Source organism: Hibiscus syriacus, unplaced genomic scaffold (genome assembly GCF_006381635.1).
Source record: "Hibiscus syriacus cultivar Baekdansim isolate YM2019G1 unplaced genomic scaffold, ASM638163v2 tig00111027_pilon, whole genome shotgun sequence".
In the NCBI taxonomy this organism is placed as follows: Eukaryota; Viridiplantae; Streptophyta; class Magnoliopsida; order Malvales; family Malvaceae; genus Hibiscus; species Hibiscus syriacus.
In genome coordinates, this window is record NW_024062960.1 from 187083 (window position 1) to 204453 (window position 17371).

At 37.1% G+C, this 17371-nt stretch overlaps 1 protein-coding gene and 1 pseudogene across 1 annotated transcript; both read left to right on the top strand.

The window, feature by feature from the left end:
- Positions 1-84: 84 nt before the first annotated feature.
- LOC120150793 lies at positions 85-4887 on the top strand (annotated as a pseudogene).
- Positions 4888-5759: 872 nt separating this feature from the next.
- Positions 5760-9060, top strand: LOC120151142 (magnesium transporter MRS2-4-like). Its single transcript, XM_039163688.1, has 4 exons — positions 5760-6337; positions 7492-7940; positions 8239-8520; positions 8593-9060. The coding sequence occupies exons 1-4, from the start codon at positions 5986-5988 to the stop codon at positions 8869-8871; spliced, it is 1362 nt and encodes a 453-aa protein (XP_039019619.1). The 5' UTR covers positions 5760-5985; the 3' UTR covers positions 8872-9060.
- The last annotated feature ends 8311 nt before the right edge of the window (positions 9061-17371 follow it).

Sequence of the window (17371 nt, forward strand, 5' to 3'; positions counted from 1 at the left end):
AAAAAAAATTACCTGAAGACTAGTTTACTCAAATAATAAATAAAAATAAGCTACAGTCTCTCCAAAATCTGGAAGACTTCCAAAATAATACAAGAAAAAGGAGAGAGAACTCATCACCCTTGTCCTTCGAAATCGGTCTCCGGACCTCTAGATCCGACCATCCCCTTCCATGTTTTCCACCGTCCGATCCTCCTTCCTTCTCTTCTTCTTCCTCTCTCCCGCTTTCGCTTCCGAGTCAGATCACAAGGTAATATCTCGTATAATTCCATCTTTACCTCAATTCGAACCCTAAAATTCCTACTATCTTGCGATTATCAGGTGTAAGATATGGGTCTCTGATGAATAGACTCTTTCTTAATGTAATTTGTCTTACAATGGTTGAAATCGTTTACGTGCATGTCTAGATATTTACTTTAAGGATTTATTATACATGCTTGAATTGTATCGTTTCCACGTTTAGGTTCTATTGGTGATTTAGGCGTCACTTTTGGTATTTTTTTCTTATACAAATCTCAACGTAAATTATCAATGAAATGGTCGAAAGAATGGTATGCTCGATTGAGTTGTATCTTCTTCACATTTAGATGAGTTGAGGTAATGTGACGGATCTGGCATGGGGATGTTTTGCCTAATTCCATTCATTTAGGTTTATATATAGATCTTAGCACTTTTAAACTCTTTGTTTTGGTGGATTGATCATTACACTATTATTTTTTTACCATTGGTTTCCATTCACTTTTGCCTAGAAATTTGATCTGCAGTCTTGAATTGAATTATCAGTGTAAGGATTATGGCCTGCACTAGATGTGCCAAAAATTATCTATATATCCCTTGTTGAATTGACGTATCAGCTAGAAACCAGTTGTCTGTAAAATGTTCTTACTACCTTATCTTCATTCATATATTTTTACTATCGGCAACTGTTAAATGAGTATTTTTAGTTTCATGTATTTGACTTTTTTGGGATATAGGCTTCACAGGCTTTCTCAAAGTATCTTTCTGAATGTAGGTCCTTCTTGAGATCAATGTTACATCATCCTATCCTGTGCATGTCCTTATATTGAAATCAGATTTCTTCTCAACGAGAACTTAAGTTTATAACTGTTTTTTCAATGTGAGTTTGATATTCAGATTTTTGTTGTTACATATAGATAGATTTCTGTAATATTTTTCTTTTGTTACTCTACTTCAATAGCTACGGCCAACTCTTATGAACTCCTGTCTTGGTTTTCCTTGCAGTATAAACCAGATGATCCAGTTACCCTATGGGTGAATAAAGTTGGCCCATACAACAATCCACAGGAAACATATAACTATTACATCCTTCCGTTTTGTCATCCGGGTAACAATCCTGCTCACAAGTGGGGTGGTCTTGGTGAGGTCCTTGGTGGAAATGAACTGATCGATAGCGAAATTGATATAAAGTTCCAAAGTATTTTCTTTTTTCATTCTTGGATTGTTATTTTGATTGCTGTAATTTCTTTAGTAATTCTTTTCAATGTGTTTGACTTCTATATTCCTCCTTCTGCTCCTTGTGTTTTATTCTTCAACAGAGAATGTTGACAAAAGTACTATTTGCCAACTGGAACTTGATGAGGTGAAGGTCAGACAGTTCAAGGATGCTATTGAGAACAGTTATTGGTTTGAATTCTTTGTGGGTATGTTTAGCTTTTCATTCTTTTATACAAGAATAGTAAGTGTGTACAAATAGAGCCACAAAGATACTGATACTTGTCAGCTTGGTTGTGTACTGAAAATCTCAGGATTTGAAAGCATTGAATTCTTTTGGCGTTGAATGGATGTTTGATGGATTTAGTTATCATTTTGTCTATATGACTTACCTTGTTGGAGGACTTACTCTATCTTCCTTGCTTTTCTGTTTTTCCATGTTTGTGCTCTTAACAATGCTGAACGCTCAGATGATCTGCCTCTATGGGGTATGCATAGCCTACTTCCTTTTCCTTTTATCTGGTTTATTAATCCTTATGGTTTGTTGCTGAAGAGTTGTATCTTTTTAGGCTTTGTTGGTGAGCTGCATCCTGATAAGAACAGTGATAACGGCAAGCATGTCTTCTACACGCACAAGAATATTGTTATTAAGTACAATAAGAATCAGGTTCGTGGTTCCTGGCGTATATACAACTTACATTCACTATTTTTTAATTTGGCATTGTTAGTGACAACATTTAATCTTGCAGATTATTCATGTTAATCTCACTCAGGAGAATCCAAAACCATTGGAAGTAGATAGAGTATTGGAAATGACATACTCTGTCAAATGGATTCCAACTAATGTCACTTTTGCCCGTCGCTTTGATGTTTATTTGGACTATCCTTTCTTTGAGCACCAAGTAAGTACCATTCTTGGTGATAATTTTCTACTACTGTGGATTCTTTATTTATTTTTTTTGTTTCTTTTGCAACATGTATTATTTAATTTATTTTCACCAGTCATGCATTAGGTTGTTCTTTTTCTTTAATTTTCTGATACATGTTGCACTATGTAGATCCATTGGTTCTCTGTTTTCAATTCATTCATGATGGTTATCTTCCTCGCTGGTTTGGTGTCAATGATTTTGATGCGAACTCTGAGAAATGACTATGCAAAGTATGCTAGGGAAGATGATGATCTGGAAAGCTTGGTAATAATACCCAGACCCTTTATTTTTCCTCTTCTTTAAGGGAAGCTGTCATTTGAAAATTCACGTTCTCCTCACAATTTCACCTATTCTCTCAGGAAAGGGATGTGAGTGAAGAGTCTGGTTGGAAACTTGTCCATGGTGATGTTTTCCGACCTCCTCGCAATTTGGCACTGCTTTCTGCTGTTGTTGGCACAGGTGCTCAGCTAGCGTTGCTTGTTCTCCTTGTCATCTTATTGGCAATTGTGGGAACATTGTATGTCGGGTATGTCGAGAAGCTATTGAGGTTTCAAAACTCATGAGAGCTGTGAACATTTATATTTGTCATAAAACCCTTGAGATTGGTGGCATAATCAAGTGAGACCTACTCAGTTGAAAATTGACAAAGAGCTAGATAAAGTTTTTTTTATTTGTAAATATATGATTAAAAGTGTTCACGTCTTTTCACTTAAAAGATCAATTAACTATCCATTTGAGAAAAAATTCTTCTTACTTGAAAATTCTTCCCACTTTATTTTAGTACTTGCTAATTTTATAACGATAAACAAAAAGAAGAAAAAAAAATGATCCTACATGCAGCTCTCAGTGGGATACCTTTGTAAGAGGACGTTTATAGACCAAATTGTTCTTTGGTTTTGACATTTTAGCTTTCAGCTTTGAGTGGTAACAATTTTATATATTGGTTCAGGAGAGGAGCAATTGTCACAACCTTTATACTGTGTTATGCTTTTACGTCATTCATTTCTGGTTACGTGAGTGGTGGAATGTACTCACGCAATGGGGGTATGTGCTTTATCACTTATCCTTTCTCATTTGCATTTGTTCATCTACATGTCTCTCATTTTAAAAATTTTGATTCTTTCTTGTTCTTCAGGTAAAAATTGGATAAAGGCTATGATCCTCACGGCATCTCTGTTTCCATTTACAGTCTTTGGGATTGGTTTCATTTTGAACACAATTGCCATATTTTATGGATCTCTAGCAGCAATTCCTTTTGGTACAATGGTGGTTGTTTTTGTAATCTGGGCATTTATTTCATTCCCCCTGGCCCTTCTTGGTACAGTTGTTGGAAGAAATTGGAGTGGTGCTCCAAATAATCCATGCCGTGTGAAGACCATTCCTCGCCCGATTCCAGAAAAGAAATGGTATCTCACACCCTCTGTGATCTCTATGATGGGAGGACTTCTTCCATTTGGCAGCATATTCATTGAAATGTATTTTGTTTTCACATCCTTCTGGAATTACAAGGTGAAATTCTTTTCCCTGTGTTTTATTTGCTTGATGGTGAACTAAAATCGCTGTTGCGTTTTTATACCAACTAATTTTGGATGATAATTCTAGGCTCATATGCACTCATGTCTATATTGTATAGAGAGACTGGCGTAATAGAAATACATCTAATGTGTGTGCCAATTATTTACCATCTGAGAAAAATAATGAAATAGGAAACCTCAAAACTGATCTGGTAGCCTTTCACTCTTATGTTGTACAAACTGAAAGTTACTATATAATTTTTAATATGCTGATGAATGCTAGAACATAGTCTTCATTTATTTTCTGACATGGAAATCGTGAATGCAATAAATTGTGTTTTGCAGGTTTATTATGTCTATGGCTTTATGCTCCTGGTCTTCTTGATTCTAATCATCGTAACCATTTGTGTAACAATTGTCGGAACATATTTCCTGCTAAATGCCGAGAACTACCATTGGCAATGGACGTCCTTCTTCTCCGCTGCCTCAACCGCAATCTATGTGTATTTGTACTCCATTTACTATCACCATGTCAAAACCAAGATGTCAGGCTTCTTCCAGACCAGCTTCTACTTTGGATACACTTTGATGTTTGTCTTGGTTTGGGAATTCTATGCGGTGAGTTTGAAGAAAAAAATATAAACAATTTATATGGTTATCTCGCCTTTTCATGCGCTCCTTCCAAATAAGCATTTACTCTGGCCATTTTTCGCTGACCCGGTAGGAGGGTTTGTTTTCTCTATTGCTGTGTAGCAGCCTTTGTTTTGTTTCTACATCATGTGGGTTCTTTATCATTTCCTTTTCCGAAATGCAGGTGCCGTCGGTTATCTCGGCTCGAATCTGTTCGTAAGGAGGATCTACAGAAACATCAAGTGCGACTAAACCTTTTGTTGTTTGAAAGTATAACCGTCAGTGCTTCCGTGAGGCATCTTTAGTTGTCGTCGAAGCAATAAACGGCTATAAACGGATAAGATGAAGGGGTACACGGGTCGAGACCCCAGAGCGAAGCCTAGGGAGGAAATCACAGGGTTTTAAGGTAGAGATGTTGTTGTATTGTTGGTTTGCATAAGATTTTGCTTTGCCTCTTACTTTCTTTACACACAAATGTATAATCGGAAGCCTCATTTAGAATGGTAGAAAAAGTAGCTTATATATATACATATATATTGGACTCTTTTGTTATGCTTTTGCCCTTCATCCATGTTTTGCATTTATTGATGTATTCCTCTGAGAATGGCTAAAATATATGCACTTTCTTTTAGGGATAAGGAATTCCTCAAAGAGTTCTGCCAAATGGGTTTTTTTTTTAATTTCAGGGTAAAATATAGAAATGATCACTAAACTATAATGAAATGATCCATTTGAACCCTTAAGCTTTCAGAAATTACAAAATAATCATTATAGTTCTATTTTATTTAAATTGATCATCATGTCATTAGTTGCTGTTATGGAGATCACGAATTATAATTTTTTAAATGATAATTAATAATATTTTTTTCAAATGTCAGTATATTTTTAAGTAAAACAAATAAAAATCTTTGTTTATAACTCAAACACAACTTTAATTCATTTTATCACTCTATTTTAATCATTTGTGGTATAATTTTTAAAAGATCATTTTATATAAAATATTTTCGTTTGTGAATTTAATAAAATTTAGTTATTATTAAAAATATTATATATATAATCAATATTTTTTTCAAAGTTCTACAAAAGAATATTCCTTCTGAACGACTTAATATGCTTAATATTAAACTAAAAGAAATGCAGTCAAACAAACCCGGTAATGATATATCTATTACAGCATATACAAAGTTGTCCTCTAAGCAAGTGGGGCACCGTAAGTGAGATTTCAAAACAGCGTTTCGATGAAATCAAAGAATCTTTTATTTGGCTTAGATTAAAACCCTAATTGAGGGCCAGATTTTAATTCGTTTATGGAAGAAGAAGAAGAAGAAAAAGAACCGGAATCGAGAAGGGAAGAAGGGAGAAAAGGAACAAAAACTCCAAGATCTGCAGTACTAACTTCCATGTTCCCTTAATCCCAAGAAAAAAAAACAACCAAAATTTATACAGGTGTTAATAAGTTTTCCATGGGCAAAAACCCCTTCTCATTCCGGCGCCCCTCCATTAGGCGACGGCGTCCGAAATCCACGACGTCACCTCAATCGCCTCCGCATCCGCCGGCTATTGAAGCCGTTTCTTCATCTTCACATCCGCCTCCTCGTACGGATAACTTGATTGGCGGCGGCGGCGGTGGGGTGGGAGCAGCGGGGAAGGGGAAGAAGAAGGCGTCTGGAGCAAAGCTGTGGATGAGATTCGACACAAGTGGGGTTTCGGAGCTGGTGGAATACGATAAGAGTACGATAATTAAAAGGGCTTCGATTCCTGCTAGGGATTTGAGGATCCTTGGCCCTGTCTTCTCTCACTCCTCTACGATTCTTGGTATGTTTAAATTTTTTCAGTGGGTTTAGCTTGGTTACTTACCGTTAGCCATTCTTGGTACTGTTCCTTTCTTTATGTACTGAGGGTTTTGGATTCTATTAGCTTGTAAGTAGGAAGCATGAGTGGAATTGCATATACGGCTAAGATTCAGATTTCGCGGTATACATCGAACTGTATAAAAATGTTCTCATAATTAGGTTTGAAGATTGCTTCTAAAAGTAAGGCGGGGAACATTTTGGTTGGAAATGAGTGCCACTGGAGTGGTTTCCTAATCTTCTTGCTGGTTAAACTTCTGACCCATCAATGTTGTTCTTACACTTCATTTTTCTTTAAGTACTCGTGTTCTATGCTAGTGTCGCCCGATATGGGTATATGACCTTGGACCCTCAAAATATATGGAGAAAATTGGAAAAATTGAACATTTTAGTTGATTTTTACTCTCTTGAAGTATTCTCTTGTTCTTAGTTCCTTGCCAACTCTTCAGCGTATATTGTTACTCTCTGTTGATTGTTGAATTTTAGTTGGGTTTGACAACGGGAAGCGATTAAATGTTTTAAGTTACTGGCTATTAATTAAAGGTTTAGTTTGCTTTAATTATGTACTATGCTCGTGTTGTCAGCTGAACATAGTTTCAGACATATCTCTGTTAGAAAAACTCCCATGTTAGGTCACATGTGCGCGAGACCACCATGCTTAATCACATGAGTTCCTTAGCAGTTAGCACTTGTATGATTGAGAATCATTTTTGCAAGGGACGCCAGCAGATACATAGCTGTAAACCAAGCATTTGGATTCTGCTATTTGCTTGTCTTCTCTCAAAAGAGGAAAGCCGTGAATTATTGTTCAGTTTTATACAATCGAGAGTCTCTATTCCATTTTTTTTCTTATTTCGATCCGTTTTGTTGCTTGGTTTCTTTCATATCTTGATATATTTATCAAACAAATAAGATTACCGGATGCTCTATTTAATTATAATTATCTTGAAACAGTTAAAAGGAATTTTCTTTAGATATTTTAACCTGTTTTTTACCTTGATCTATTTTCACTGTCTTGGTATATCTATCAACAATTAAGAATATTGGATGCTTTGTTTACTCATTGTTATCATAAAACAATTAAGAAATCTTCCTGATATTCTATTGTATCATTTTCAGCCCGGGAGAAAGCCATGGTTGTCAATTTAGAGTTTATAAAGGCTATCGTTACAGCTGAAGAAGTTCTTATACTGGACCCTCTACAACAGGAGGTTCTTCAATTCGTGGATCAACTAAGACTACAACTTCCTCACAGAAGTGCATATAAGACACGAGGGGCGGGCACAGGGGATGTAAATGATAGCGAAACCCATGTCTCAACTGGTGGACAGTGGTTGCCTGTTCCAGAAGCCATGGAGGGCTTGCAGTGTGAGCTTCCATTCGAGTTTCAGGTTCTCGAGATAGCATTAGAGGTTGTTTGCTCGTTTCTGGACAAAAGTGTGGCAGAACTGGAGAGGGATGCTTACCCTGTGTTGGATGAACTGGCCCGAAATGTCAGTACCAAGAATCTGGAGCATGTGCGGAGTTTGAAAAGCAATCTCACTCGTCTTCTTGCACGTGTACAGAAGGTATTTTTTATGCATGTTGTTTCTTTCCACGTCCTAGCTGTTGCTCATATCTGTATTCGGTGTTTCTATGCGCATGTCTTTGAAGGAGCGGATAACCTATTACATCACATATCAGAATGATCAGAATATGAATATAACTTCCCAATGATCGGGCGGAATCTCTACTATTCGCTATATAAAAGATTAACTTGAAAACAAATATATGATTCATGGAAGATGTAACTGATTGATGCTGCATCGACTATCCATGTCCCATTTTTTTCGTGTGAAACATTAACGAGTACCTGTTAAATGTCAGGTGAGGGATGAAATTGAACATCTACTGGATGACAACGAAGATATGGCAAATTTGTATTTAACAAGAAAGTGGATCCAGAATCAGCAATCAGAGGCTTTGTCAGGAGCTGCAGCCTCAAATAGCATCACTACTATTTTGCCTCGTCTACCACGACTTAGTTCAAACAGGAGTGGAAGTATGGTGAGCAGCCACAATTTGGACGACGATGATGTCGAGGATTTAGAGATGTTGCTCGAGGCTTATTTCATGCAGCTGGACGGAACACGAAACAAGATATTATCTGTGAGTATTTGTGTTTATCATGCGGAATCGATGCATCCACTTTCATCTCCCTTGACTCGATACATTTGGCAGGTACGTGAGTACATCGATGATACAGAAGACTACGTTAACATCCAACTCGACAACCAACGGAATGAGCTCATTCAACTTCAATTGACGTTGACCATCGCATCATTTGCCATAGCCATCGAAACATTGATAGCCGGGTGGTTTGGTATGAACATCCCTTATACATGGAACAACACGGATGGGGTTTTCGATATCTTTGTGGGTTGTATTACAGCAGGGAGTGTGCTGATTTTCCTGCTTATCCTCGGATATGCTAGATGGAAGAAGCTGCTTGGTTCTTAAAACTGATCTTCATCATCAACTATGGATATGCGTTTTACCAGAGGCATGCCATTGTAGTATATTCAGAAAACAAGGATAATTTTTATTAAAAAAGCTCTATAAATAGAGATACATGGTGGTGTTATTAAATATTTTTGTTAATTACATGTTTAATATATATGGTATTAATTAATGTTGATGTGTTTCCCGTATAATATTGTTGGCTCTATGTGGAGTACGGTTGTCTCTCTTTGTTTGTTTATGCACTTTGACTAATCAATTAGAGCTTTCAATTGAATTAATTATCATTTAATCCAACAACTTGCACCACTTTCACTTTACGCGTGTAATAAACTCTCTTTCCAGCTCTTGCTTAACTAAATCCAACCACTTCAATCCCATATTCCCATAATTATTTCCTTTAAAGAATTTTTGCATGCAGCCGCCATCTATTAAGACAAGAGAAATCGGAATTTGATCTATTCTACTTTTAATTTTGCTTAATAAAATACCATTCTACTCGATTTTTGTTTAAAAACTATTTATAATGAATTTATATATAAATTTAGTTACCCAATTATTTTTGTGATTCCGTTTTATTCATTTAACTATTTTTACGGTTCTATTTTGATTATCTAACTATTTTTTTAAATCATACATAGATACTACATTTTTATCTTGTTTTGGTTAATCTTGCTTAAAAAATAAACAAAATTGATGATATGATAATTCTTTTAAAAATTTCACCGATGATGCGTTATTACTTTATGGTGACATAACAACATCACTATTAGGTTTTTAACGGTAGGTGACCAAAACATAATATTATGTACGATTTAACAAAATAATTAAATAGCCAAAATGAAACTACAAAATTAATTGAATGACTAAATACATAATTTACATAAAATTTTTAATCCAATTACTCTTAACCCAATTGACATTATTATTATTGTCCTTGAAAGTTATAAATTTAAATATTAATAAAATTTAAAATAATTTAAACATACGTAAAACAATCAAATAAATAAATACGTGTAGTTTACCATAAATTTTAGAGAAAATCGCCTCAGTGACCAAAAAAAAGTTATAATATACGATTTTAACCAACTTTTTTTGGATTTGCCAAAATGACCAACAAAATCGCAACGCGAAATAAAAATCGCAACGCGATCCCCAGAATCGCAAATCAGTTTCCAAAATCGCAACGCGATTCTTGAAAATCGCAATGCGATAGTACAAATTCGCATTGCGGTTTTCCAAAATCGCAACGCGAATATGAAAATCGCAACGCGAACACATAAATCGCAACGCGTATCCGTAAATCGCAACGCGTATCCGTAAATCGCAACGCATATGGGTAAATCGCAATGCGTATCCGTATATCGCAACGCGTATCCGTAAATCGCAACGAGAATCTGTAAATCGCAACGATAATCCGTAAATCGCAACGAGAATCTGTAAATCGCAACGATAATCCGTAAATCGCAACGAGAATCTGTAAATCACAACACTGAAATTTTGGGTATATAACACTGAAATCATAAACTAAATCCCTAAATCGCAACTCATTCCATCTCCATCTATCACTCTCTCCGGCGACATCCGTTCCTATATCCAACGACATCCTTCCCAATCCGGCAACAGGTTTTAGTTTCGCAGCTCGTCTGTTTAGTAAATTAATTTACAACCATGAAATCATCTAATGTTGATCATGTTTTGATAGATTTGTGTTTTGGAGGGTCATGGGATAATGTTCATGGTGTTTTACAATATATGCCTTTACCCATGAATCTTCAACTAAAATTGTCTTTACAAAAGTTAACTTATGAAACTCTAATGCTACGTGTTTCAAATAAATTGAATTTAGAGCCCCTAAGTGGATTTAGGCTATCTTATCAGAGAAATGGTAAAGTTTATTTGTTAACCGACAATGAAGATGTTGAACGATTCATTGCTTACATTAGTGTTTCACAAGATGATGTTACATTGTATGTTGTTGAACCTAGAAGTAGTATTGTTGGGTCAGTAGCGGGTAGTAATCAACTAAGTTTTTCTCAAAACCCACAACCTTTCTCTAATCCAAATCCCAATCAACTTTCAGCACCAAATTCCGGTTTTCGTATTGACCAGTTAGACGATGATGAGCCAACAGAAAAAATTGTGAGTACTAGTCAGTATTCGAAATTTGGTCTTGGTCAATATCCGGACTTTGATATTGGTCAATACACGGATTTTGATGATGTTTCAGAAGAAGAAACAGACCATGTGTGTAATGATTTTCATATTGGTCAATACCCGAATTTGATGATGAAACACCCGTTGCCGAGGAAGATGTTGTTGATGATAATGAGGAGGAAGTTACGACTGTGAATGAACATGTTGAACATCCATTCTGTAATTCATATAATCCTGAAGAAGAAAAAGAAGAAGAAAAAGTCCCCGAAGAAAAGAAAATGCCACGGGAGTATAACTGGAATATGCCAGAATTACTTCAGTTACCGGAAGAAGAGTTGGCAAAGAAAGCAGTTGATTGTTACACAAAAGTTATTCGTGTCAAGAAAGATGATTGTTTTGATACAAAGGAAGACTTGAAGATAGCTTTGTATACGAAATGTGTGGAAGATGGCTATCAACTAAAAGTTAACAAATCAAGCAAAGATCGTTTCGAAACAAGGTGTATGATTGACAAAAACTGTACGTGGCGTATGATTGCAAAGAGAATAAAAGATTGCAAAATGTTTCAATTTAGGACTTTTATTGATAAACATACATGTTCAAGAACCCAAGTTTTTCCTCACCATAGACAGGCAAACAAAAAGGTGTTGGGTGGTTTTCTGGCTGAGTTAATGTTTTTGAATGGCAGGGTATATCGGGGACATGAAATTATGACTGACATGAATGCTCGGTTCAAGATTAGTATATCATATTCTCAAGCTTGGAGAGCCAAATGTTATGCCTTGGAATTGTTGAGGGGGTCGCCAGAAGCATCGTTTGCCCAACTTAAATGGGCTAGTCGATCTAAATGCAAAGACGTGTAGTTGTATGAAATGGCAAACATCTGGTTATCCGTGTGGCCATGTTATAAAAGTTGCTCTTCATTTAAACCAAGATGATTCAAGCGCATACGCTATGGATTGCTACACTACAGAAGTTTATCGACAGACTTATGCCGAGATTGTCTACCCTATTCCACATCCTTCTGAGTGGGACATACCAGATGACTTACAAACAGTTTTGCCACCAGCCATGGACAGAAGGCTACCTGGCCGACCAAAAAGTCACGATCGTATACCGTCTAAGGGTGAAGAGAAGAAGAGATCGACATGTAGTCGGTGCAAGGAAAGTGGTCATACAAGGTTGACATGTGGATCACCAGTGCCATCAAAATCATCTTTTCCTCTACCAAAATATGGATCCTCATCAAAATCCAAAGCTCATATGGTGTCAAGCAAAAGGCAACCATCTTTAAAATCCCAATCACAATTGGCTTCACCTTTTGGGACTGTTAACTTAGGTGATTTTTAAATGCAAACGTTGTATTATGTGGATTTTATGTGTGAACTTTTAACATTTTCAGTTGAATTAATGACTCAGGCCAACCATTTTGACTTAACCAACTCTTGTTATTCAGTTGTTATCACTATTAGGCATGCATTTGACTATCGCAACACGGAAATTACAATCGCAACGAGAGAATCGCAATGCGAAATGAAAATCGCATTGCGATTCTCTCGTTGCGATTTTCATTTCCGCATTGCGATTTTCATTTCGCATTGCGATTCTCTCGTTGCGATTTTCATTTCGCATTGCGATTTTCATTTCGCATTGCGATAGTCAATTTTGCCTTCAACATAATGCAGATTGAAATCAACAAAATCAACCATTACATTTCGCAATGCGGAAATGAAAATCGCAACGAGAGAATCGCAATGCGAAATGAAAATCGCAACGAGAGAATCGCAATGCGAAATGAAATCGCAATGCGAAATGAAAATCGCAACGAGATAATCGCAATGCGAAATTAAAATCGCATTGCGATTCTCCCATTGCGATTTTCATTTCCGCATTGCGATTTTCATTTCGCATTGCGATTCTCTCGTTGCGATTTTCATTTCGCATTGCGATTTTCATTTCGCATTGCGATAGTCAATTTGCCTTCAACATAATGCAGATTGAAATCAACAAAATCAACCATTACATTTCAATCAATTAAACAAGCACAAATAAGAATTATATTCGCATCAATTACACAAATCAACTTTTACAAATCATCTTTTACAAATCAATTAAACAATCAAAAAATAAGCAATAATTCTTATTTCCGATCATCTACTATTGAATCAACTTTTACAAATCAATTAAACAATCAAAAAACAATCAATTAAACTATTGAATCAACTTTTGCAGCTCGACATCATTTTCACGCAGTTCACTTCTGAGATTAACCTGCAGAAACCAAACATTTGTTCAAACAACACTTTCTACACATCTAAAACCTACAAACAGCAAATTATTGAATTCTAGGTACTTAACCAAACATTTTCAAACCAAAAGTATATAAACTTACCAATTGTTTATGGACATTTTTATAACGCGGATGCAGGTAGGCAGCGTCTCGTATATATCGATTTAGCCATATAATGCCGAAACCACAAGCCTACTGCAGCTTTATCTCTATCGGTGGGAGGTAGATACTTGATGCTTCCCGTCGTCAAACGCTCCAACGCCAAGCATACGAGAGGACCACAATCTCCTCTGGCTCCGCTCGTTTGTTGTGGCGCGGTCTCGTCTCTAATAACTGTAATATTGAGCTTCTTTGGCTTCTTGTTTCCAGAACGAGTCCAATAATTGATCGCATCCAAGAATTTAGCCAAATGAGAGCTCCATCCCTTAATAACATCTCTTAAATCAGCCAATGATATGTAATTTATCATGCTGTCATACACTATTGTCTTAAGGGATGGGAGCTGAAGCTCGACGAGAATCCAATGTTTACGTTCCAAAACAGGGATAAACACCTGCAATCATAAGTAATAATTCATTCATTTGCGCACTTATTTCATAAAACCTTTAAACTCAATCTAAAATAAATACTAACCTTATCGACCTCCCACCATGCAGGATAAAGTTTAGCTTGTCCATTGCCCAAATCAAATGATTCATTTCGTGCATTCTTCAAGTGAACGGCGTGAAAAGACGTCGGCATAATTGTATATCGTATATTTTATTTTTCTTAAGTTTTCTTATTATTAGAAGACGTGTCACCCACGCATCGATATGCTGTTTTACAAAAAAGACATATATTAGTGACTTACATAAATTTAAAAAAAAATTAATCAAATTGAAATATAAGAAAAATATAAGACTTACCCCCCATCGAAATAGCCATTGTCTTCGACCCCTAATAATACGCCCCACCAAGACCGATCAAGCAACAAATAGATATCATCGGTGAGCTTGCATATGTCAGTGAAACACCCCTGGCTCCGCTCATGTAGATAAAAATCAACAGCGGTCTTAGCCCAAAGGGTGTTATCCAGAATTGTGTCCGGTAGTTGTTCCCTCTCCTCTTCAGATACCGGTATGGTACTGGCCGGTAACTCATACAAGAGCCAACTTGAATCCATCATGTCCGGCACGTCAGAGGGTTTCTCAAGAAGCCTACATATGACGCCATGTGAATCGGGCTCTTGAATGGTGGGAGGGACCTCTTCAATGATGACAGTGGCCTCTTGAACGGTGGGAGGGGACTCTCGAGGAATGATAGGGGGGGCCTCTTCAACGATAGGAGTGGACTCTTGAGGGATGACAGGCGAGTCGGGCTTCTTCTTGCGGTGTCTTCGCACTATTGGGTGTACGGAGACTTAATAGCACGTGCACGCTGTCTGATGCGTGAACTCCGTCGTGCAAGCATAACCCGACGTAAAACATCCACTCTATCGGGCCGCTAAATAATTAAATACAAAAATCAGTAAATAAACAGACATGATATTTAAACAGTGAAAACAAAGACAAATATGTTTCAAACTTGCATTGTATTCACCCAAGTCATTATTCTATCATAGTTCACAAAATGCATCAGATAACAAAGAAAAATATGTTTCAAACTAATACCCTGAAGTTAGTATTTGTCTTTGTTTTGTCTTTTGGTTGAAAGTAAATTTATCCATTCAAGTTTCAATTTGCAGAAGAAGAAATAGTTTACTTTCGCAACACGAAACTTAAAATCGCAACGCGAAACCAAAATCGCAACGCGAAATGAAAATCGCAACGACAGAATCGCAATGCGAAATGAAAATCGCAACGAAAGAATCGCAACGCGAAATGAAAATCGCAATGCGATTTTGGTTTCGCGTTGCGATCTTGTCGTTGCGATTTTGGTTTCGCGTTGCGATTCTGTCGTTGCGATTTTCATTTCGCGTTGCGATTTTAAGTTTCGTGTTGCGAAAGTAAACTATTTCTTCTTCTGCAAATTGAAACTTGAATGGATAAATTTACTTTCAACCAAAAGACAAAACAAAGACAAATACTATTTCACAGTGTTAAAGAATACACAGTTTAGCAGAATTGGCAGCAACCGAACAAATTTACTTTCAACCAAAAGACAAAACAAAGACAAATACTATTTCACAGTGTTATAGAATACACAGTTTAGCAGAATTGGCAGCAACCGAACAAATTTACTTTCAACCAAAAGACAAAACAAAGACAAATACTATTTCACAGTGTTAAAGAATACACAGTTTAGCAGAATTGGCAGCAACCGAACAAATTTACTTTCAACCAAAAGACAAAACAAAGACAAATACTATTTCACAGTGTTAAAGAATACACAGTTTAGCAGAATTGGCAGCAACCGAACAAATTTACTTTCAACCAAAAGACAAAACAAAGACAAATACTATTTCACAGTGTTAAAGAATACACAGTTTAGCAGAATTGGCAGCAACCGAATAAATTTACTAAGCAATCTAAGTGAAATGGCTAATCTAAGTGAAATTACGAGTAAATTTATCATTAAGTTAAATATGGAAAATCTTAAACTTACCTCGTTGCGTAGAGTATGAACCTCATTCTGCAACGATACTATCATCTCACGTAGAGCGGCAACCTCACCACGTAAAGTTGACACCTCCACACGCCATGCACCATCGTTATCGCGTAGAGTACCGATCTCCTCACGCAAGGCATTGACCTCATCACGTAACTCCCTTGACTCATCCCGTTGAGGTGGAGGTGGAGGTGGAGAACAGAGAGATAGGAGTCGTGGCATCTTTGCCGGTCGCCTATCATGAGGTGATGGTGGAGAAGAGGCTCGATGATGTGACGGGATAGGTGATGGCTCTCGTTCTAGAGGTGTATAGTCGGGTCGATCGGGTGATGGCTCTAGGTGAGGTGATGGCTCTCGAATTGGAGGAAGTGGATGCTGCTCATCATCCGTGCCATCAAAAAATTCAGACTAGCTTGCCACCAATCAGTGGCAAGCTCTTCCTCCGTGGGTGTCAGTCTTTGTAATGGAATGTTAGCCTCCTAAAATATAAAACTCAAACAAAGTTAAACGTCTACTATTAATAACTTGTTTATATATATGAAAGTATTTGTGTTAACTTACATTATTTATTGTGGCATATGGTATTAAGTCTTCCCAATCCAACAGAGTTTTCCTCTTCCAGGAAATAGCCCTGGGAATATCATTTGACGTTTTTATTGCATATGTACGCATGCTGGGGAAAGCCTCGAATATCCAAATCTACAAACAATATAATAACAAAATTAGTAATTGTTAAATAATTAATTATAATTTTAGAAACATTATATAGAAATTCTTACCTTAAAGGCCCAAACAAAGCCTGACAAAGTGTATTTGGACCCATCGCCCCGCAAACTTTTGCGGTCATCAAAGGCAGACGACAACTTAGTCCAGGTAGCTTTCCATATATACGAACCCCACGGAAACAGATTCCATGCATTCAGGTCCTCTACCAATATTATTAGCTCCCGATGAATAGGTTGTCTGGCCTCTCTGCCTAAAAAGCTGGCATACACAAGTAGTAGAAGGCATACTCGGACAACATCGACGTCATCCATCCGAGTGAAACCAGCTTTCTTATTAAACAATTTCTTCAGGTCGTCGACATGTAGGTTCGGCTTCTCCATTGACTCATCCGGAAAAACCCGGGATAACCATGATGGGCGGGCGATATGACGAGTGTACCGGCCTACATCATCGTGTCCGAATCGTAGACCAGTGATTAAGCAGAACTCCTTCCGCCCAAAACAAGTATACGCTGGTGGAAAATGAAACCATATCTCTTCCTCACCACGTTGTATACTGTCGGGTAGATTTGATGTCATGGTCTGAAGCCACAAATGGGTCAAATTAGCATCTCCACCCGGATGCTGTACTCTCAGCCATGGCCCGAAGCAGGTTTCCTCAAACAATTGTCTTTGAGCAGGTGAAAGCTTCTTTGCAATTGTAGTGGCCAGGCTGACTTTATTTCTCAAGGTCAATTGAGCC